Source organism: Molossus molossus, unplaced genomic scaffold, assembly GCF_014108415.1.
Source record: "Molossus molossus isolate mMolMol1 unplaced genomic scaffold, mMolMol1.p scaffold_m16_p_17, whole genome shotgun sequence".
Lineage (NCBI taxonomy): Eukaryota > Metazoa > Chordata > Mammalia > Chiroptera > Molossidae > Molossus > Molossus molossus.
The window spans coordinates 1,404,729-1,429,162 of record NW_023425352.1 but is presented as its reverse complement, the minus strand read 5'-3'; the positions used below and the strand labels follow the sequence as shown (position 1 = coordinate 1,429,162).

The 24,434-nt window shown below is 48.9% G+C and overlaps 1 protein-coding gene across 5 annotated transcripts in view; it reads right to left on the bottom strand.

Moving 5' to 3' along the window:
• The window catches only part of PLEKHA1 (pleckstrin homology domain containing A1), a 52,804-nt gene extending 28,667 nt beyond the window's left edge, over nucleotides 1-24,137 (bottom strand). For 3 of the 5 annotated variants that reach the window (XM_036265678.1, XM_036265681.1, XM_036265682.1), the window contains exons 1-4: nucleotides 24,087-24,137; nucleotides 11,620-11,780; nucleotides 5,635-5,691; nucleotides 3,069-3,114 (exon numbers count right to left, since the gene is read on the bottom strand). In XM_036265678.1, the coding sequence (XP_036121571.1) occupies nucleotides 3,069-3,114; nucleotides 5,635-5,691; nucleotides 11,620-11,760 (244 nt within the window). In that variant the 5' untranslated portion in view covers nucleotides 11,761-11,780; nucleotides 24,087-24,137. Of the gene's footprint in view, nucleotides 1-3,068; nucleotides 3,115-5,634; nucleotides 5,692-11,619; nucleotides 11,781-12,212; nucleotides 12,382-24,086 lie in introns of those variants that run through there. The other 2 variants (XM_036265679.1, XM_036265683.1) reach the window with 2 other exon arrangements.
• Between the last annotated feature and the right edge of the window lie 297 nt (nucleotides 24,138-24,434).

The window sequence follows — 24,434 nt, the reverse complement described above, 5'->3', positions numbered from 1 at the left end:
TCTGCTGGTGTCATCCAAGGTTGGCTGTTTCTTGTTCTATTTTGGGAATGTGAGAGGAAAGGGTGGGAAGTCTTCATGCCATCATTCTGAATGGACGTTGTGGTTCCATTTCAGGAGCCAGGGCCCCCTCTCTGGAGACCCGCGTTTCATGAACCTGCTCTCTACCCTCTAGTAGCAGAGGACTGAAAGCAGACCGATAAAGAATCTCTGATGCCAACTGAAGTTACCATTTAAACACCAGTCAGCCATGCAGTCTAGACTCTGCTCCTTCACACCCAGGCCGGACGCACCCCAAGACCGCCCAGGGCACGTGCTGCGCACCTAGAACCCCCGCCTCTCCTCACGAGGCTGGTGTGTCTGCCTCCCTGGAGACGGAATGCATATCCGCAGTGTGTGACTGCACCGGTCTCCTCGCTCACGGTGCAGAAGAGACCAGGGAACTCGGACATCAATCCTCCCCAGAAAGTATCTGTACTTTCTTAGTGTAAAACAGCCCCTCCTGATGTCAGCTGGCCACTCCTCGTTTTTGTCCCTTCCATCACTAACGCCCACTAACCTACTCTGAGACCACATCCATCTCCCAGCTTCAACTATCACCCACAACTGGAACAGACTCCAAATTTCTCCATTCTCCATTTCCAAGCTCCACCCAGCCCTCAACCAGTCACCAGAACATTTCCGTCTGGCTGTTTCCACCATTTCAACCTTCTTACCAGACATTTCACCCTATCGAATCCCTCTCCTTGATTCATCTCTTTCCTTGTTACAAACCTGCCCAAACCTCTCTTCCAATCAATTCCCACACATCAGTCACCAGGTCCCTGCCCATCTCCTCATGTTTTCTACCCTTCCTACCCCCACCCTGAGTCAGGCCCTTACATAATGATAGTCGTTCGAAAGCCACTTAACTAATCTACCTGTATCGAAATTATCTTATTCACACGAAGAATTAAAATACAAAAACCTGCCCTGGCCGTTTTGGCTCAGTGGTTAGAGTGTCGGCCTGCGGTCCGGAGAGACCCGGGTTCGGTTCCTGCTAAGGGCATGCACCTTGGCTGCAGTTTGTCCCCGGCCCTGGTTGGGTTGTGCGGGTGGAGGCCACTCGGTGTGTCCCTTTCACATCGATGTTTCTCTCTCTCTCTCTCTTCCTCTCTCTCCCTCCTGCTCTATCTGAATAAAAGGTGGAAAAATGTCCTCAGGTGAAGATAAAAAATAATTTTTAAATACAAAAACCTTCCTTCGCTTTGTGCCTGCTTTGTAGACACGAATTTCTTACTAGGCGTTTAAAACAAAAAAAAAGTCCCTTGTCAGCAACCTATCAGGCCCTGACCTCTGCCTGGGTATTTATGCAGATCTCTCCCATTCCCACCAGCGTCACTGAGGGCTCGGTGCCCCGCACACGCAGCTCCTCTCCCCTGCACGCTTGGTTCCCCTGCACACGCGGCTCAGCTCCCCGCACACGCAGCTCCTCTCCCCTGCACACTTGGTTCCCCCGCACACTCGGCTCCTCTCCCCTGCACACGCGGCTCAGCTCCCCGCACACGCAGCTCTTCTCCCCTGCACGCTTGGTTCCCCCACACACTCGGCTCCTCTCCCCCGCACACACGGCTCTTCTCCCCTGCACGCTTGGTTCCCCCGCACACTCGACTCCTCTCCCCCGCACACTCGGCTCCTCTCCCCCGCACACGCAGCTCTTCTCCCCTGCACGCTTGGTTCCCCCGCACACTCGGCTCGGCTCCCCGCACACGCAGCTCCTCTCCCCTGCACGCTTGGTTCCCCTGCACACTCGGCTCCTCTCCCCCGCACACGCGGCTCAGCTCCCCGCACACGCAGCTCCTCTCCCCTGCACGCTTGGTTCCCCCGCACACTCGGCTCGGCTCCCCACACACGCAGCTCCTCTCCCCTGCACGCTTGGTTCCCCCGCACACGCGGCTCAGCTCCCCGCACACGCAGCTCTTCTCCCCTGCACGCGTGGTTCCCCCGCACACTCGGCTCGGCTCCCCACACACGCAGCTCCTCTCCCCTGCACGCTTGGTTCCCCCGCACACGCGGCTCAGCTCCCCACACACGCAGCTCCTCTCCCCTGCACGCTTGGTTCCCCCGCACACTCGGCTCGGCTCCCCACACACGCAGCTCCTCTCCCCTGCACGCTTGGTTCCCCCGCACACTCGGCTCGGCTCCCCACACACGCAGCTCCTCTCCCCTGCACGCTTGGTTCCCCTGCACACTCGGCTCCTCTCCCCCGCACACGCGGCTCAGCTCCCCGCACACGCAGCTCCTCTCCCCTGCACGCTTGGTTCCCCTGCACACTCGGCTCGGCTCCCCCCAAAGCCGGCTCCTCTCCCCTGCACGCTCGGCTCCCCCGCACACTCGGCTCAGCTCTCCGCACACCTGTCCAGGAGGTCCTCCCACCTCTTCTCCGCAATGCTAAAGGGTGACCAGGGTTGTGGCTCCTGACTCCCAAGACGCCAATAAGAACAGGCAGCTCTTCCTCTGTGCTCCTTTAACAGACTGCACAGCCTCATCTACTCAGCACGCAGTCACCTGGTGGTGTGCCTGCCTGTGAGGCAGCCAGCCTGGGGGGTCCAAGCCTGCTCCGATCACTCTCAGCCCAGTGCCAAGCAGAGCGCACATGTATTAGACACTCACTAGATGTCTGATACCAAGTTAATCAGATACCCTCATACCCCACACTGTCACCTGGGCATTACCCACAAGCTGAAAACCAAATCCCTTTCATTAGTTGAGTATTGAACCTAGAATGATACGAGGTAGAAAGTAAAAAATGTCCTGAAGTCTCACTGGAGCTGATCACTATAAAGACCCAGACAACGACTACATACGGGCAGAGGGAAGGGGCTGGGACGGGGACGAGACCCAGGAGAGGCTCCAGGGGTAAGGGAGCAGCACTTTTATTTCTTCACCTGGACGGCAGTTTCAAGGGAATCCACCTTACAATATTCATTAGCCCTTCGGTTGGGGCCGTGTGGTTTCTGGCGAAGGTTCTCTCTCCAGTAGGGGTCGCCCTATCAGCCTAGGTAACGCACGGGTAAAGCAGGGCTACTCACCAAAACAGAACTCAGCCTTTGGCCTCAGCTTAGTGGCATCGCTGACCTAGTGGAAGAGAGAGACGCGTCACTCACTTCTTCACACTGTCACCAGCCGTCAGTGCTGGTGGCCTCCCCTGGGCCCACAGCCACGCACATCTCGACACAGATCTGAATGCAAATGTATGCAGCTGAAAAAGAACTGCAGGTTAAGTACAGGACATGGTCCACCCGCAGCCACTGCGGCAGACGGTTCTTCCATGTTCTCTTTGAACTTGTTTTTTCCAAAGGAAAGTGAAGAAATGGAAGGTGAATGATTACGGTTCATGTCATACACATACTTTTAGTTTAACAAATTTTTCAAAATACCTCTACAAAACTACAAAAATTCCCAAATTGTATATTCTAAAATAGCTGTGAACTGTAAGAGAAAATGATGCTAGGCAAGGGGGAGAATATATACTTTGAAAAGTCCAAAGATCCAGAAGGCATCTACTTCAAAGAGACAGTCAAAACTAAACCGACCATCTCGCATACACTGGGGTGCCCTGGGCAGCGGGCCACTTCACTGCAGGGGCACGTGACCCCTTCCAGCGGGTGCGGTGACCAGCGGCGCGGCTTGCTGCCGTCCCTGTAGACAAGCGGTTCTCAGGAAGTCCGCCCGCTGCTGCCCAGGGTCAGGACCTGTGATTGCAGTGTCTGTCTGTACCTTCCAAAGAACTCAGCCTGGGGTTCCTGACCAATCTCAACTGTAAATCCACAGCTCGGGCCACACGAACATTCGCCCCAGGAACCCATCCCGGGGAAAGAGGCGGCTCTCAGACAAGCCTGGGCGGGAGAAAGCGGCACCGCCACACGGGCGCACTGCGAAGGGAAGCAGCGGCCAGGCGGCCTGCTTGCTTAGTCCATGGTTTATTTTTAAAAAGAGCTCCCATTTTTCCACCTGGAACCAACAAAATAATACCGAATGTAAACTGTAACTGAAATAAAAAATAAAAATTATAAAAAGTAATCCGTGATTAAAATCGTGTACCAAAAAAGTGCCAATATAAAGAAACAATCAAAAGCACTCTTTACGTTGGAAAAAAAATAAAAAGAGCTGCCATTTTTAAGAGCAGCAGCTGTAAGGATGCCAGCGACGGGCAGCGGGCAGCCTCCTCCTCCGCTGCCGGTCCCAGCGAGGGCGGCGCCCAGGCCCGGCCCGGGGCAGCACACCGTGTTCACACCCGTGTACCTTACACCAAAGGCTTCACGCAAACTGGGGATCTATCCTTTTTTGTGTATTTTTCAAACTGGGAACCTACAACTTACTTTACCATGGAATTCTATGCTTCCGAATAATAGTCTCTCTAGACTGCGAGCTGCAAGCTACCCTAGAGCATTTATTAACTGTCTCAATTTACAAGAACACTTGAGTAAACTGAAACAATGTTTGTCTCATACATTTACATTACATGGCTTTAACTTAAAATGGTTCCCTTTTAATATGTAATCTTTATAGTCCAAGGTCTAATTCTTTTGTCAATGAGAATAAATAGCTCTATTGTTATACTGATAACAAAGTATTTTATTTGTAAAAATATCTTTTAAACAGAGACTCTTGTAAATTGGTCTCCTGTTGAAGACTCCTGCTAACAAATCCCAATATATGCATAACAGTATGTTAATGCAGGTTTCTTACTCATACCATGTTGCTACTCTTCATATTTCATATATTAACTCATCAATGGAAGTATTACTTTGTGTAAAACACATAAAAACCACCTGACAATACCAAATCTAAATGTTTGAAAAGAAAAATGGTATTGCAAAAATACCGGAAAAATCAACAAACAAGAAAATATAAATTAGTGGAGAGAAAATGAAATGAGTGTATGGGGGGGGGGAAGAGGGGGGCATTCTTTTATCATAAATAGATAGTTCATACTTTCTTGTTGATTTTTTTTTTTTTATCCTCACCCGAGGATATTTTTCCATTTTTTATACAGATAGAATGGGAGGGAGAGAGAGGAAGGGAGAGAGAGAGAGAAACATCAACGTGAAGGGACACATCGAGTGGCTGCCACCCGCGCGAGGGACAAACTGCAACCGAAGTACGTGCCCTTAGCGGGAACCGAACCCGGGTCTCTCCGGACCGCAGGCCGACGCTCTAACCGCTGAGCCAAACTGGCCAGGGCGATAGTTCATACTTTCTTTAGAATAAATCATAAAGAAACAAAAAAGTAAAGGTAATGAAATTAAAAACTGGAAACAGTTTAAATAAATATAACACAGACTTAAGAAAAATCTTCCATTTCCCAGAGACAGAACCTAATTGTTAACTGATTTCTCCCCTTCTGATGTTCATATACGTCACCACTGACATTAGTGGTAACGCCTGTAACGTATCATATCCTGTTAATTCCATATTCTTCCTACTTTTATCAAAGAACATCCTAAACACAGTAATCAGGTACTGTTTTCAGCCTGACAGGAACCTGAACAGCATCATTAAATGACAGAGAAAGGAAATCGCTCCTTTTATTCACACTCCCATTCCAACAGATTTTAATCCGAACATTAATGTAATTCAAGGCAGAAAGATTACCTTTGAAATGTAGGTAAGTTTAATGGCTCCAACACGTGATGACCCAGAAGGAAGATTCTGGAAACAAAAGGTTACTATAGAGTTAATATCCAACATTATAATCTTGTATTATAATTTTCTACACATGTACAAAGTTAATATATTGGAGTTTTTAACATCGCATTTTTAAATCAGATTTTTCAGTTCAGTCACCAGGTCTGAAATCAAGTTGACAATAAACTGAAGTGCACTCTGTTCCACCAAAAGAGAGTCTAGACTAAAAAGCTATTTTTATCACTGTAGCTAAACTTATTTTCTTTTTCATGAACTTAAAGATCCATAAACAAGATCAGATTTTGTTCCTGAAAGCAATAGGAAAAATATTTAGAGACATAATCGTAAGAAATTTCAAAACTATACATATTAGTTTGTTCTATTACAAATTTTTAATCAAATATATCTGTTTAAAAAACTTAATTTCCCCCTATTTAAAAACTTTATATTGATAACATTTTTAAAAAATTATTGATACTCTTTATTTAAAAAAAAAAGATTTTTATTGATTTTAGAGAGAAAGGGAAAAGGAGAGAGAGACAGAGAGAGAAACTGATTGGTTGCCTCTTGCACACACCCCAACGGGGGATTGAACCCGAAACCTGGGCATGTGCCCTGACCAGGAATTGAACCAGTGACCTATCGGTGCACAGGACAACACTCAACCAACTGAGTGAGCCACTCTGGCTGGGGCTAATTGATACTCCCTAAACCATACCAGGGAACGTACATATTGACACTTTCACACAAAATATCTTTTTTTTTTTTTTTTATCCTCACCCGAGGACATTTTTTGATATTTTGTTCAGATAGAGTGGGAGGGAGAGAGAGAGAGAGAAACATCGACGTGAAAGGGACACATCGAGTGGTCGCCACCCACACGACCCAACAAGGGCCGGGGACAAACCGCAACCGAAGTACATGCCCTTAGCCGGAACCAAACCCGGGTCTCTCTGGACCGCAGGCCCACACTCTAACCGCTGAGCCAAACTGGCCAGGGCTCACACAAAATGTCTGTATCCCTCCTTTAGCGAAGCTAGAATGTGGTTTGTGTCTTAAAGGAAAGCTCTCTCGTGCTCCCGCTCCCAGGACGGCCTCCGGAGGGTGGGCGGCACGTAGAGGGGAGCGAGGCACAAGCACAGGAGAGAGCCGAGCGGGGAGCAGAGCTCCAGCAGCAGAGGCCCCGCAGGCGCCCGCCCTGGACGGCCGCAGGGCCCAGGCAACGGGGAACCGACCCAGGACTCCTTACAGAGGACCCCGCGGAAAAGCAAAGGACCCAGGAGTGCATCCTGTCAAGAATTTGAAACCATGACAGAGGTTTGTGAGCAGTTCCGTAATCAAAATTGTGCTTAATGCATCCTGTAAAATAATAAACTGGATGAATTACAGAGCAGGAAGATAGAGTCAGAAAACCAGATAAAGAAATCTGGGGGGAAAAAATTAAAATGTAAAATAAAAGACTGATAGATGTCAAAAGTAAAATTAAAACAATCTGGATTTTGAAAGTCTCCTCTGCTGTAGATTAAGCAAGATCGACTGTTGAATGGACTTTATAATACTGTACATTAAAAAATACATCTTTGGGCTTGTTCTCATGAATGATCAGGAAGTACATTTCTCCGACTTCTACAAGCTTACTGGAAACAGTTAATGATATGGAAGCTAAAACGTTTAAAAGACCTGAGAGTCTCCAACATGAGCTTGTTACTGTGGACAGCGACAGGTATTTTCAAAACTTTCACTCCTTTGTAAAGTAAAACCGCATTATGTTCTGCTTTAAACTACATACAATGTACATGCTTCCAAATGTAAACCACTACTAAACATGGATATAAAGTTATAATTGTTAAAGTGTAACTTTAAATGGTGTTCTTAGCCCTGCCAGTGTGGCTCAAACGTTAGAGCACCAGCCTTTGGACCAGAGGGTCGTGGGTTCGATTGCCAGTCAAGGGCACATACCTGGGTTGCAGGTTCGATCCCAGGCCCCAGTCAGGGTACACGCAGGAGGCAGCCAATCAATGTGTCTCTCTCACATCAATTTTTTTTTTCTCTCTCTCTATTCCTTCCCCCCTCCTTCCACGCTCTCCAAAAAAAATCAATGGAAAAAATATCCTCTGGCAAGGGTTAAAAAAAAAATGGTTGTGTGCTTATACAAAATGTTTTACATTTAGACAGAGGTTTGTTTGTTTTTTAATTTTGGGTAAGAAAATGAAACACTTAAAATGTAGTCAAGACCTCCTAATGACTACCAAAGTAATTTTTTTCAAACACTGCTACCCTTCCCTTCAAAACTGTTAATTTTCCTTCAAGCCCTCGGTAAGTCCCTTTTTCAGGATGGATGCAGCTCTCAGCCTTTGTGTGCGGAAGGACGTGAGAATCCACGTCGTGGCTGCAGGACACACAGGGTTGTGGATTAAACAGCGCACAGGACAAGGAAACATAGTAGCTGGGAAACACAGGACATTCGAAATACCTAGTTCCTGTGGACCAGGGTGACTGCTGCCAAGTTCAACCAGAAAAAAAGTGGGTTTCCAAATGTGTTATTTGACAATGAACAAGAAATTATAAACTAACATGACATTTAAGATAAAAAGGGAAACAAGCCATTTGTTCTTATAAGTTCCTGTGGCCTTTCTGCCAAAATACCTTTTCAAGTTTCTTCGAATTCACTTCCTAACACAGCTACTCAATTACTGCCTTCTCCACCACTATCCACACCCTCAGCACAGCACAGGATGCCCCAGGCTGATCCCCAGTAATACAGAATGGACTTTCTAAATCGATGGCCAGTGATAAAGGAAACAGGAAGAGCGGCTCCCTAAGAATAGGTGAGCCAAACTAATTCTCTTTCATCATCAGGGTCATGATGATCATTATAATTTGTTATAGCACTGTAACCATGAGCAACTAGACTGAATCATATGAAATTGCCATTTTTAGTACATGAAAATATTGGTGTATTGGCAATTTCATATGGTTCCATCTAATATAACACTCTTGGCGAGACATTTTACTGAATTTTTCATGAACGTACATCTTTATTAACACATATAAAAGTGACACAAATCTGCTACTGATGGCTAATACAATGGTTGGCAGAATCAAGATTGTACAAGATTCTCATGAGTTGGAATGAAGAGATAAAATTATTGAGAACAAATCAAATCAAAGGACACATAAAATTCTACACTTTGCCCGGCCGGTGTGGCTCAGTGGTTGAGCGTCACCCATGCACGAAGAGGTCACCGGTTCAATTCCCGGACAGGACACATGCCCAGGTTGTCGGGCTGAACCCCAGTGGGGGGCATGCAGAAGGCGGTCAATCGATGTTCTCTCTCATTGATGTTTCTATCTCTCCCTCCTTCTCCCTTCCTCTCTCTCTAAAATCAATATAGAAAAAAATGTCTTTCTTTTTAAACCAATGTTCTAATTACACACAGAAACCTGGCTGCAGTAGAATGCGTGTGCAAGAGACTTGGTTGAGTGCAAACTCGCACACCGCCCTCCACAGCCGCAGGGACATCCTCTCCCCAGACGCGCCCCGGCTCTCGCCGGCTCCCTGCCCAGCTGTTCTGAGCCCGGAACAGCCCCTTCTCCACCTCTCATCCAGAATCACGTCCTCAGTTCGAGGTCAATTTCAAATGCTACCACCTCCTTGAGGACGCTGCCTCCCTCTGCTAACCATGGCCACACCCTCTGCATTCCAGCTGTGTCCCTCCCATGCAATCAGCACACTATTCTGTACTCACCGTCTTTAGCGCCAGTGAAGTGGAAAGTACTGCTAAAGGGAGGAATTCTGAGGAGGACATGTTATACGTGAAGACTGAAGTTCAGTCGAGAATTTTAAAGTAAGCCCAGCCGGTGTGGCTCAGCGGATGGAGTGTCATCCATGGACCGAGGGGTCCTGGTTCGCTTCCTGGTCAGGGCACATGCCCGGTTTGGGGGCTTGATCCCCAGTAGGGGGCAAGCAGGAAGCAGCCACTGATACTTATTTTTTTAAAAAAGAGTTTTAAAGTGAAATTCAGGAGAAACCACACATAAGCCAATCAGATCTTGTGAAGAGAGACGAACGAGGGAGAGAACAGGCAGCCATGCACACAGCTTGGCAGGTGAAGAGGACCCGACACAGCGGAGTGGGGGGGGGGGGCTTGTGCCACAGATAAAGATGGGGTCACAAAAGGGAGGAATCTGATTTATGTTAAAAAATAAAAAGGTGGCCCTGGCCAGTTTGCTCAGTGGTTAGAGCGGAGGCTTGAGGACCAGAGTCGTGGGTTCAACTGTGGTCAAGGGCACGTATCTCGGTTACAGGTCAGTCCCTGGCCCTGGTTGGGGTTGTGAGGGAGGCAGCCAATCAATGTGTCTCTCTCACATCTGATGTTTTCTCTCTCTCCCTCCCATTCTATCTGAAGATAAATGGAAAAATATCCTCGGGTGAAGATTTAAAAAAAAAAGGTAAAGATGAACTTTTGATTTCTGCTGACCTGTTCCTTCTCCCAATGACTCTGGTCAGGTAAATAAAGGTATTAATCATGTAGTTACATAGCCAGGTGACTACCTCCCTAGGAAGCTGGTCACACCCAGAGATAAGCAAGTAAAACCAGGTATCAGTAAGCTCTTAAGAATAAGAACAGAGAAAAGACAGTTCCTAGCAAAAAATAAGTCAGCACTCAAATAATGTAAATTGAATTAAAATACAAATTATCCTCCAAAATTTGAAAGGCTGCTTGTGGATAAAGGTCTAGACTTACTTTAGGAAAAGCAAAGGGCAAAGGTCGGATTAACTAGATTATGGCTCACAAAACAAACAGTAATTAAAGCTGCCTCAAATGTCATATAGACCTTTTAGTAACATGTAGTTCAAACAGCAAGGTGAAGACCAGGGATAAATGGGTTTCTCACATTAAGGAGAATGAATGAATACCAAGGCCCCTGACAAGTGAAATCCCACATGAACCAACAAGCACATGCGCACACGTGTATTTTATCTAACGTGAGATCGGCGCAGGGCAGCAGAGCACGCCTGAGCTTGTCCCTGGACCTGGCTCCCGCTCCGTGCAGCAGAGCGGGCCCCCCTCCCGCCCCTGCTCTTCCCGCCCGCACAAGCCCACTGGGCCGGGACAGCTTGGACGTCTGCCAGGGACTCATCTCTTGCTCTGCACATGCTTCCTGGCAACATACGTCTCAATCTGAATAAAGAATCACAGGAGGAGAAAATGTAAAAGTGCTCAGCAGATGATCTCTAATCCAAGGTCTCTCACAGATCTTGAACCGCACTCTTGCTCCTTTTTAATGTTTTTATTTAGAGAGAGTAAGGAAGGGAGAAACATTGATGAGAGTGATACACCAATCGGCTGCCTCCTGCACGCTGCCTACTGGGGATGAAGCCTGAAATCCGGGCATGTGCCCTGACCAGGTATCAACTGGGGACCTCTCAGTCCAGGGGACTGCGCTCCACCCACTGAACCACACGGCCGGGCAGGATTCTCATTTTTAATTCACAACGTCCACCCCTAGTGACTTGCAGGCAACAAGTAAACACAGTGGCCTTCGGCTCATGGAGGCATCATGAGACTGACCCGTTCTCACGCACGAGAGGACACACACGGGACTTGTTCCCGCAGCTCATTTCCAACGGGTGACAGTCTCTGTCTTCGAGCAGCATCTTAAATCCAAATGACTATGAAGCTTCTGACAGAGATGGTGTTTCTCTCCCAAGGGAGGAAAAGCATGTATGATGTATACATTTTTACCAAATACATTTGGTTTCATCTCTGAATTCAAACAAGACAGCAGGCGTGGGGGTGCGGGCAGCGGGAGGGCCGCCAGCAGAAATGAGTCTGAATACACACTGTTCGGGAAGACAAGTCCTAACGTCAGCAGTAGGCCAAATACTCTAACCAGTAAAACCCTTGTATGCTTCTGAAGAAAGGTAACCCTTTGGGTTTTACATACCTGTGGATTATCCATGTACCAAACAAAACTGTCTTCTCTGGTATCCAGTATGAAGTACCTTCGAAGAAATTTACCACTATTTTCATTTTCTTCAATGTCCAGAAAACCACAAATGCGATTCTGACGATCCACATAAGGCATTTCTGAGCTTGCACATCACACTGAAACACAAGCGTCACAGTTAGTACCTCTCTGGGGACTTTGATGACAGAACGTGCTCCGGGGTCTGTTTAACAGGGAGCCACTTGCCAACGCGAGGCGGCAGCCGGCCAATGTGAACAGGGCAAAAATCACTTTTCAAATCAAGCTTATTGCCTCGCCGGTCGGAGAGTTGGCCTGCGGACCAGAGAGGCCCGGGTTTGGTTCCCGCTAGGGGTACGTACCAAACATAAATAAATAAACAAAATCAAGCTCATTGTGAGTGGTTCCTAAGGGCGACTGAGAGGAGCCGGTCACCTCCCTTGAAGTGCACTTACTACTTCCCCAAGCAAACCCAAGTGAACCGGAAAATTAGCTGTCCAGACTTTAACTTCCTCACTTACAAATCAAGACAGTCTACCTTTCAGACTGCTGCAGAATATTTTTAAATTCACCTTCACTGGCCACTTCCGACAGGCCAGGCTCTGTGGTTCTTTTCCAAGCACTTTCTCATCTCCTCCTCCAAACGCCCCTATGAGCAGGCAGCGTGCTTCCCCCGGACACCGCGAAGGGGCGGCGCCTTCCAACACCGGAGAACTAGCAGGTAATGGGTCGGAGCATGAACCGGATTCTCAGACCCTAAAGCTTACATCTTAACCTCAACACCACCCGTTCTCTCTAAAACCTTTTCAATTTTTAACACTAAAACAAATCAAAACGAAGTCAGCTGACATCATGAAGAGAGAGACAAGCAGATGCTATGTGCCTCCTGATGGAAGATGCAAACATCACCAATGAAGTGAACATACTACAACAAAACAGTGTTTACCTGAGTCTGCTCAGGTCACAGAACGCCCTACAGCCAACCACCAGCTCAAGGAAATGAAGAACACAGAGGAACACAGTAAATGGAGCCAGAGGACTCAGGCAGCAAAGCCAGACTGCGGGATACAGCGGGACACACTGTCTAGTCCCCTCAGCAAATCGATTCCCACAGGGAAATAAGAGAGAGGGGTCAGAGATTCAGAGTTCGGAGGCACGTCATACTGTGTTTCTGAAGTACCGGAATTTTTATTGTACTGATTAAAGTTAAAAAACACAACTCGGTTAAAAGGCAGTGTTTACAGTCACTTTTCTCCAGGAACGAGGTCTGTGATTCCGTCCGGAGGGGACGCCACGTGCAGACTGCTCCTACCCTGGCACCTGACCGCCAGCACCCGCCTCCTCCCGCAGGCTGAACTTACTCATGTACCAGCTCTTCGTTTAAAGGCTCAAGGAAAGTTTAGCTCACAGTGCAAACCCTACTAGTATACCCCGATGCACTACACATATAAATCACCACGCTGTATGCAGCCAAGGAAATGTGGAACATGCCAAATTTTTAAACAAAACTGCCCACTAAATTTGTATGTGTGAGTTATTATAAATCTGGCATTTAGAGAAAAAAATTTCTTTTTCTTAAAATATGTTTTTATCATTTTTTTTTTTTTGAGAGAGAAACATCGATGTGAAAGAAATACACTGATCAGCTACCTCCTACACACCCCCACCAGGGATGGAGCCCGCGACCCAGGCATGTGCCCTGACCCAGTGGAACCAGACCTCTCAGTCCATGGGAGGACAGTCAATCCATTGAGCCACACTGGCGAGGCAAGAGAAGGTTTTTTAAATTTTTTAAATGTAATCAAACCTAGAAAACTTAACTACACTAACACATATCCCAGGTACAAACTCTCAAGTTGTGTGGTGTGGCCTTCGGACAGACACAAAGCACAGGAATCAGAATCGAGAACCGGGAATAAGCTCACACATCTGAGGCCGACTGGTTTCCCCCAGGTGCCAACACCATGAGCCGGGGAAGCCGCTTCTCCTACCAGCGGGGCTCATGTGCTGGAGATGGGACCTGAACCTCTGCCTCATGCCACAGGCAAAACACAACTCAAAATGGGTTAACAATCCAAACATAAGTTGAAACTATACCACATTAGGAAGTACAGGGGTTTATCCTCACGACCCTGGATTTGGAGGTGGATTCTTAAATACGACAGCACAGCGCAAACAACAAAAGGAAAAAAAGAAAAGATGATTTGGACTTCATAAAAATTTAAAAATTTTGTATCAAAGGACATAAAAAAATAAAACCACCACCCACAGAATGGAAGGAAATATTGCAAATTATATATCTGACAGAGGTCTAGTATCCAAATATATCTCTTAGAACTGAACAAAAAAAAGTTAAAATAGGCAAAGAACATAAACAAATGGCCAACCAGAACACACACAGACGCTTGTGCTGTGTGTCGTTAGGGAAATGTAAATCACTGCCACAATGATACCACTTCACACCCCCCAGATGGATACAACTGCGCAAGTTTGGGAACCACGTGGCGAGAACGGCACCCTCCTATGCCTGGTGGGAATGTAAAATGGTAAAGGCTGTGTGCCAGTTTGGTGGCTCTTCAAAAGTTAGAAACAGAATCAGCTAACTCGGTATTTCTACTCCTAGGTGTGTGCCCAAAGAACTGAACAGACTCGAATACTTATATGTGACTCTTCACAGCAGCACCATTCACTACAGCCAAGAAGCAGAAACAATTCCTACGTGCAACAACAGGTGAAGGGATCAACAAAAATGTGGCCTGTCCACACGGTGGAAGATTTTCCAGACACTGAAAGGAATAAAGTTAGGCTACCATCCAACCAATCAAAATTCCAGCAGGATATTTTATTAAAAAATATATTTAAAAAATGACAAGCTGATTCATACACACACACGCACACACAGCCAAATCTACTTCCCACAGAACAGACTTGCACTAGCAACAGAGACAGTGCAGGGCTGGAGAAAAGACAGATAAAATAAATTGATGGAACAGAACAGCACCCAGAAACAGACCCATACATATGCTGTCAATTGATTTCACAGAGATGCCAAGACAATTCCATGGGGAAGGAGAGCCTTTCAGCAAATAGCACTGAAACAATTAGCTCACCTGTGGAAATAAATGAACTCGAAACAGATCAGAGCCCTAAGGTAGAAGCTGGGACAGTATACCTTCTTTACAAACATACAGGAGGAAATCTTCATGACCTCATGCAGTAGACAAGGATTTCTCAAATAATACACAAAGCACCTGAACCATATGATGGTTAATATATTGGATTTGATTAAAATTAAGAAGTACTCTTTGAAAGAAACTATTAAGAAGTCAGACAAGCCCCGGTCGGTTTGGCTCAGTGGTTGGAGCGTCGGTCTGCAGACACATTAGATTCACAGGTTTGACTCCAGCTAAGGGCACGAACCTCGGATGCGGTTCGCCCCGGCCCTGATCCGGGCCGTGTGGGAGGCATCCAGTTGATGTCCCTCTCACAGCAATGTCTCACCCCTCCCTCCCTAACTCCCTGAAGACAGACAGAGAAATACCCTCAGGTGAGGATTAAAAAAGAAGAAGTCAAAAGACAAGCCACAGAATGAGAGAAAATACTCAGTACACATATACCAAATGACATACAAGGACAGGCAAATAATTATTATAATTCAATGTAAGACAAACAACTAACTAGAAAAATGGGCAAAACTATATGAAGACAAGCCCAGCCAGTGTGGCTCAGTGGTTGAGCATCGACCCTGCACTAAGAGGTCACCAGTTCGATTCCCTGTCAGGGCACATGCCCAGGTTGTGGGCCCGACCCCCAGTGGGGGACAGGAGGCAGCCAATTGATGTTCTGTCTCGTCAATGTTTCTACCTCTCTCCCCCTCTCCCTTCCTCTCTCTCTAAAATCAATTAAGAAAAAGAAAAAATATTTAAAATGTGTGTGTGTGTATATATATACATATAAAATGAAGATAAGCCAACAAATATATATATGTATGTATGTATAAAATAAGCACATAAAAAGATGGTCATCATAAGTCAGGAAGGTATCTAAAAAAAAAACCCGTATGATGCCTAGATACCTACCAGAATGGCTAAAACAAACCAAAACAACACCAAGAAACAGAGAAACAAACAAAAGGGACACCACATGGCAGCAAGCACGAGCAGAAGGCACACACTGCTGGCGGGAGCACAGAGTGGACAACAGCCCGGTCGGTGTGGCTCTGCAGTCAGAGCGTCAGCTTGTGGACCAAGGGCCCAGGGTTCAATTCCCGGTCAAGGGCATGTACCTGGGTTGCAGGTTCGATCCCTAGCCCCAGTCAGGGTCATGGGGGAGGCAACCGATTGATGTGTTTCTCTCACATGTCTGTCTGTCTGTCTGTCTCTCACCTTCCCTCCCTTCCTCCCACTCTATCTAAGGAATCAATAGAAAAATATCTCGGGTGAAGATTTAAAAATAAAAAAAAGTAACAAAACAATTATCTGCTATTAGGAACCAAGATTTTCACAGTAACAGAAAAGATGTACAAATACAAAAGGAAAAATTCTATAAATGCATCTGAATTAGAGATACTCTAAACTCATAATCTTTGAAAATAGAATATAAAATCATCCCTTTGCAATCCCACTACAATCACTGATTTAAACAAAAATCTTTTTTTTAAATCCTCACCTGAGGATATGTATTTTTATTGTTTTTAGAGAGAGGAAGAGGGAGGGAGAAACATCCACTGGTTGCCTCCTGCACACAACCGACCAGGGATCGAACCCAAAACCTAGGCAATGTGCCCTGACTGGGAATCAAACCTGCAATCTTTTGGTGCAAAGGACGATGCTCCAACCACATGAGCCACCCAGCCAGGGCTTAAGGAAAAATCTTTAATGAACACAAAAACTACTAGACAACAGGCTGTCAGAGGACAAAATATTGTCTCAAATATCACCCCACAGTTCGTGTATCTTTATAATGAAGAAATCTCACAGCCCCAGCTTTAGCAAATGATTCCGTATCTAATACAGCCCGAAGCCTGGTACTAGTGGGTACCACTGCTCCCAAAAAGACCACATGTCCCACGAGTCCAGTGACGTGAACTGTCCAGAACAGGCAAATCCAGACAGACAGATCCGTAGCTGCTAGGGGCGTGCTGAGCAATGAGGACTTGCCTGGGGATGGGAGGGTATGTGGTTTCTTTCCACAGTAATAAAAATACTCTAAAACTGATTGTTGTAACAGTTACACAACTCTGTGAATATACTAAAAACCAATGGCGTGTACACTTTCAATGGGTGAATTATATCCCAATAAAGCTGTTTAAAAAAGAAAAGAAATTACAACCATCTTTCACTCTAGAGCATGTCAGCAAACTCAGAAGCATTTCGTCTCCCAGACCGGGAGGCTAGTGTCACAAGGTGGCCCCACAGATCCCTTGGCTATAGATACTCAGTCCCAAGAGCTCGTGTGTTCCCATAGCTCTAAACACTGCTGCTTCCACACTGCTGATCCCAGACCTGGGGCTGCTGACCCAGACTCAGCAGCCAACTGCCCGCGGCGCAGCTCTACTTACTCACCCGACAGACATGGCACATCTAACAGCCCGAGCCCAGATACCCCTCGGAACTGGTTCCTGTCTTCCCATCTTGGTCAACAGCCACTCCCTTCTCCCAGCTGTTCAGGCAAAATATCTTGGGAGTCACCTTTACTGAGTTCTCTTTCTCCCCCAATCCACGTCCAATCCCTCAGCAAATCCTGCTCCCCCGCTTCGAAGTACATCCAGAATCCCACCATCGCACCGCTTCATCGCGGGTCACACCACCACCCGTCGCGGATTCCTGCGAGGCCTTCCGTCTGGGCAGCCAGAGCCACCCCACTCCAATGTCCCAGTGCCGACCCCATGACTGATACACAGGACTACTCGCCAAGCACTGCGCTGAACGTTAGCTTATTTAATCCTTAGAACAACAACTTTACAGATGAGAAAACAAAGACACAGAAGACTTTAAAAGTACTGCCCCAGGCCACATGGTCAGGAGTGCAACGCCAGGGTTCACCCAAGGGGAGTCCGGCTGCTCTGCGCTCGTATGTGACCACTCGGCTCAAAACTTCAACTTTGGCCGCTCATCAGAACGGCCTGGGAGCTCCTGGAGCTGGGATGCCCAGGCTGGGCCCCCAGACCACAGGCAGACACCCTGACATGAGATCTAGGCATCTGCTCGATCCAACTCACTCAAGGTAAAAACCAAGGACACACATGCGTCACCTGCACCCCCCTTCCCCTTCCTCGCCAGCTGGCCACTGCCCTCCCCTACTCCACACAGCTCCCCACTGGAGGCCTTTCAACGCGAATGTCCTTTTCTCCACGGGACCGTCCCTCGCACCTGTCTAAACCCGCAAGTGTCCCGACTGGCCTGCACTGCCCCCCACACTCCTCGGGGCGCTAAGGAGCGATGCCACCCCCTGTCTGCCTGTCAGGTCCTCCCCGGCAGCGCAGGCTCCACGGCAGCCGGGGCTTCTCCTGCTACTACGGTTTCCCAGAGCCTCGCACGGTGGCTGGCACGTGGAAGGCACTCTGTAACTATTTGTTGAAAAAAGCAATAAGAAACCCATAATTACTGCAACCAATCTGAATGTTTAATTTTCCAATACACAGCTGCTTTTTCCTCAACAGACCAGAAATCATTTTAGCAGATTTATCTGACGGGTTTGTGTAGATGGTGGAAGGAAAAGGGTTCAAATATCGCATTTCTGTTTGGATCCAGAGTTTCAGTCAAGTGAGCACGAGACAAGGACAGACAAGACCGCCTGACGCTGCCCAGCAGTCCCCCGGCTCCGGCACTGCTCGTGCCCAGCGTGCAGCGAGGTCACACGATCGGTGACACCAGATTCCACGCTGACACTTCACCGGTCAGGAACCAGGAAGTAAGCCAGGAAAAGAAAAGCAAAACAAAAGCCAGAAAGGAAAAAGAAAGAAAAATCAAGTTCCGCACAGTGAGACCTCGCTAGGCCCACAGGGCTGCACTGTTCTTTGTGACCAGATGTTGAGTGAGACCACCCTATCACCCTCAAACTGCTGGCAAACACAAAGCTGAGCAGGTGTGGGCATCGGGGATCAAACATCTGTAGAATCCAGCATCGACACCCCCACACACTCAGGGCTTGGGCACCCTAACCACCGTCTGTCCATCACCCCACACCACACAAGCAGTGGCAGAAGAGACACCCCCACAATCAGGGCTCGGGCACCCTACCCACCGTCTGTCCATCACCCCACACCACACAAGCAGTGGCAGAAGAGACACCCCCACAATCAGGGCTCGGGCACCCTAACCACTGTCTGTCCATCACCCCACACCACACAAGCAGTGGCAGAAGAGACACCCCCACACTCAGGGCTCGGGCACCCTAACCACCGTCTGTCCATCACCCCACACCACACAAGCAGTGGCAGAAGAGATACCCCCACAATCAGGGCTCGGGCACCCTAACCACTGTCTGTCCATCACCCCACACCACACAAGCAGTGGCAGAAGAGACACCCCCACACTCAGGGCTCGGGCACCCTACCCACCGTCTGTCCATCACCCCACACCACACAAGCAGTGGCACGAGAGGAAGGCATCAGAAGTCTTCCAGACCTTGAGGGAGAGCAGGGGGGAAGGAAAGCAGTGGCGGGGACACCCCAAGAGAAGCCTTCGCCGAGACAAGAAGTGCTGCAAGACAGACTGGCACCTCGCTTAAGTTCCATGTCAGCTTACGAAATGGCAGGCACAGAAAGAGGGCAGTTAGCCCTGGCCAGTTTTCTCAGTGGTTAGAGAGTTAGCCCATGGACTGGAGAGACCCCGGTTCGGTTCCCACTAGGGGCATGTACCTTGGTTGCCGTTTGTCCCTGGCCCAGGTTGGGGTCATGTGGGTGGCAACCAGTTGATGTGTCTCTCTCATATCAATATTTCTCTCTCTCTCTCTCTCCCCCTCTCGCACTATCTGAAGCCAAATGCAAAAATGTCCTCCGATGAGGATTTGGGGGGAGGGGCAGTTAGGCAGCATGCAGGGCACCATTTGGCATCACAAGACGTGAGTTTCCAGTGGGTGAAGTGAACACCACAGAATGTAGCTGGACATGGGCTACCTTCTTGGTGTAAAATATCTGGCTGCAAAAGCTCCCACACACACTCAGGGACGGGGGTGCTGATGGGACATGACCCTGAGGGCAGGTACCAGACATTATATTCAGGAACTCTGTGCAGAGAAGGGTCTCCCTACAAAACCTCACCAAAATTCTAGTTTGGACTCCTTTCAGGGGACATCAGTGGCTCGCCACTGTTAATTAAAAGAGCACTTTAAGCTCAGCTGGTGTGGCTCAGTGGGTCGAGTGTTGTCTGTGCATCTGGAGGTCACTGGTTTGAGTCGGTCAGGGCACATGCCCAGGTTACCGCTCGATCACCAGTAGGGGGTCTGCAGGAGGCAGCTGATGGGTGTTTCCATCTCTCTCTCCCTCTTCCTCCCTCTCTCTGAAATCTCAATAAAAACATATTTTTTAAAATATTTTTTCTTGCCCTGGCTGGTTTGGTAGAGCGTCAGCCTGCGGACCAAAGACTCCTGGGTTCATTACGGCCAAGGGCACATGCCTTGGTTGCGGTTCATCCCAGGCCCCGATTGGGGTTGTGCGGGAGGCAACGAGTCGATGTGTCTCTCTCACATCAATGTTTTTCTCTTTCTCTCCCCTCCTCCCACTCAGTCTGAAGATAAATGTAAAAATATCCTCGGGCGAGGATTAAAGAAAATAATGGTAGTAAATAAACATTTTTTCTTTATTGATTTGAGAGAGAGAGGAAGGGAGAGGGAGAAAAACATAGATAAGAGAGAACATCAACTGGCCTCCTCCTGCATGCCCCCCACCAGGGACTGGACCCACAACCTGGGCATATGCCCTGACTGGAAATCGAATCCTGATGCAGGGTCAATGCTCAAACACTGAGCCACACTGAGCCACACCAGCAGGCAACAGCAACATATTTTTTTTAAAAAGGCGCTTCAACACTACCAGGTAAGAAATACTTGTCCTCTCACTTTCCCTTCTGACTGTCCCTGGTTGGTGCAAGAGATCCCGGAAGAGGGAAGAGAAAGCAGTGTTCTGGGGACACCTCATCCCCCCACCCCGTGCTGCCAAGGTCAGCCCAGCACTGACTGGGTCAGGGAGAAGAGGGGCTTTAAAGTGAATAGGAGACAGAAGGTTCAGACTGAAATAGACTGAACTGGAGCTTTTAATAGCTGCAGATGTAGACAAGCTATCGTTTGCCCATGATGTCATGAAGCAGAGAGGGGGAAGAGGAATGTCCTACAAATCATAGTGAAAAGCAGTGAATGTGGGGAAAAAACCGACCTCTTGTTTGTTCTCAACAAGCTCAGAATGCTCAATAACTGATGACATACGGACCAGGATTACTGCGCTTAACAATGAGGGAACACCTGACTTGGAAATCCCCAGGGTTCACTGTGCGGGAAGATGCTACGTCAGCAGTCCTCTGAGACACTTCCAATTCTAAGTGCCTGTGATCGTCCTTTCTTCAGGAGGTGGGTAAGCTGAAGACAGAATCCAGAGTTCAATGGTTAAACTCATAAAAGTCTAAGCCACATAAAGGGACAAAACCACAACTTTTGGAGAATAAAATGATCAGATCGACAAATCTGATAAGGATTCCATGTAGAAAAAAAGATTTAAGACTTAAAAATGTAAAAATATTTAAGACTCTCAGACTTACTTGTATATTTTAAAATATCCTAAATGGCTGATTTTCTTTTACATTCGACAGAAATTCCAGTTCAAAACAGCTTACGCTATAAAATCCCCAAAACACTATCTTTCTGAATCAAAGCAATTCATCTAATCAAAAGGCTTACCAAAATAAACAGCAAATACGTTTGCTGAAACATCTTCTAGGAATTAAGCTCACATATTCTTTATCACACAGGAGCTACTAGAAAAAAAGTATTACCTAAGAGTTCAAATGGCTTAACGTTACTCATTAAGCATAACGGAGTCCTATTGCCCTAACAACTATCAACGGGAATTGTTGAGTTTTAAATAAAAACACCCCGTTTTGTTTCTAAATATAATTAAATATTATAGACAAGCATCAAAGCTACCAAAAGTTTCTGCCTGAAGAACTCATTTCTGATACCACATCAATAAACTTCCAAATGCTGTGTACTTACAAATGGCCACAAGAATGAAAACTAAATTTTAATATTTTTCTCCTACTGAAGCCATTTTATTGTTATCACTGGAGATCTGAAGTGAGAGGAGAATCACCTTGAAAAAGTATCATTCGATTTCAATACCACCAAGAGCAAATGCTAGAGCCTGTGAAAAGGCAGTGTCAGCACATCACCTCTGCTCACAGCTGCAGCACTTGCTGCTGTAACACTGGAAATTTTCTGTCCAATAAAAGCAGAGTGTAACTGCTGTCACCTGTGAATAATCACTACATTGTATTCAGAAAACTATTTACCTTTCCCACTCTTAAATGACAGAATTATTTAAATAGGAACAAGAATAACTATTTAACATCATGCAACAGTGCAGTGGCAAAGTCTGACTTAAATTATTCTAATAAATTACTTCACAGATGTCATTCTGAGTTACAAATTACCATGGCGTCAAAATAATTGTGGGTGTTGCAGTGTGACTTACAAGAACTCTCAGGCTTCAGTAAAAGTCATGTTTTTAAAGCTGCGTTAAAAGTTTCCAAAGTTAGAAGCTCCTATAAAAATATAGGACGTTTCCATCTTTCCTGTGTTTCCCCAGGAGTCTTCAATGTCATATCCTACACATTAACAACACGAGGGTATTACCCATGGTTACTTTTCAAACAAAACAACTCTGTGCTATTCTTAATGTCCGCACACACTTCTAAAAAGGTCCTTCCGGCTTATGAACTCATGGCAGTTCCCTCCCAATTGTATACTTATCCTGTTCCACTGTCTCTCCTCCACCGGACAAACTCAGATCTACACGCCACCTTTCCGTTTTGCTACAGGGCTGAAACTGCAAAGTGAAAACATCCAAACCTCAAAGCAACAATAAAAATATTAACTAACAAGGTAACATTAGATACCAAGCAGTTTCAAGACCTACGGCTTCTTAACCTCCAGTTACCCACTGCTTACCAAGAAGGACCGGCTCCGGCCTCTCCCTACCCACGTCCTCTCCCAGCGAAACCTGCCCGTGGACGGACACGCTCAGGGGGGCGAGCACCGAAGGCAGGTGCACTCTTCGCTCAGGTTCTGCTGACCTTGACCACACTCCCTTAAGTGTACCCGAATTCTGACATGTCACTTCCCTCGGGAAGACGCGGCCACAGCAAGTATGAACACTCCACTTGGGGAAACACGTTCCGCCACAGTGTCAGTCCCTGCGAACACCGGGCTGTGCAAAGCGACGGGCACTCAGAATGAACGGCACTAGTCCTGAAAGAGTCCAAGTTCTTCGGCGGGTGAAAAATCACCGTTTTCCAAAATGACTCCTTAAACTTTTTTTCGGAATCCTAGGAAGCCCGCCCCAATTCGACCCTCGAGCGTCTCCCGGGCAGGACCCGGGCAGCGCGCGGGACCCGAGCGTGCGGGGAACGAGGGCGGCGGCTCGGCGGGTCCCCGCACCAGACACCCTGGAAGTTAGACTCCGCAGGTGGACAGTAACTCGCACCCGCGCCGCCCGCGGCCAGTGGCCCCGCAGGACAGCGGGGACGGCGCGGGAGGGTGGACAGGGGCGGAACCGGCCGCGCGTCGCACCGCGGCCTCCGGGGGGACCTCCAGGGGCACCTGCGCGGCGCGCGCCGTCGGGAGGCGCCAGCGCGGGGCACAGCCCCTGGGGTCCCCCGGAGGCGCTCGGCGCCCGAGGACCGAGCCCGCTCCGCGATGGCGACACTTCCCCGCGGTCGGTGCGGGCGGGTCCAAGAAAGCCCAGAACCGGACCACGGCCGCCCGGACGGCCCCACGCGGCGCCGCTGGCCTGGAGCCGCAGCCCCGCTGCCCGCCCACCTGCGTGACCTTGGGCGAGTCACGTCCCCCGCCGCGCGCCGCTCAGGTGCGAAGGCAGAGCCCCCGCCCCGCCGGCCCGGAGCGAAGGCGCCGCCACGGCCGGGGACGCGCCCGGCGGCGAAGACGGGGCGCAGCGCTGGCGTCGGGCCCGGCCACCGGCGTCGCGGGCGGGGACCCCGGCGGCCCTGCAGGCGGAGCCCCGAAAGGCTCGTCGGGCCCGCGGCCCCCGCCCGCCGCCAGGCCGGCCAAACAATGCGGCGGCCGCGAGCCGAGGACCCCGCCCCCCGCCGCCCGCCGCCCGACCCCGCCGCGCAGGTGAGCCGCCCGGCCTCGCCCAGGTGCGGCGCGCGGGGCGCACACGTGCCCACAGGGCCGGGCGCCGCGGGACCCCCGGCCCGCCCGCCGCCCGCACTCACCAGCCCGCCGGCCCCTGGCGGACGCGCGGCCGCCTCCCAGCTCCCGCAGCCGGCGCGGCGCTCCGAGCCCGGCCCCGCCCACCCCGCCGCGCTCCTCACGCAGAACGGCCCGCGGCCCGCGGCCCGGAACTAGCGCAGCGCCTCGGCCGCGGCTCCCACAGGCGGCTGCCGAGCGGCGCCCACGACGGCCCGCCTCGCACTGCGCACGCGTGCCCGCGCCGCCCCGGCCCCCAGACGGCGGCCGAGATTCCCGAGCGGCCCGCCCCGCCCCCAGACTACAAGTCCCGGCAGGCACCGCGCGGCCCCGGCGGCTCGGCCGGCTGCGTATCCGGAGTCTTCCCGGTTTCA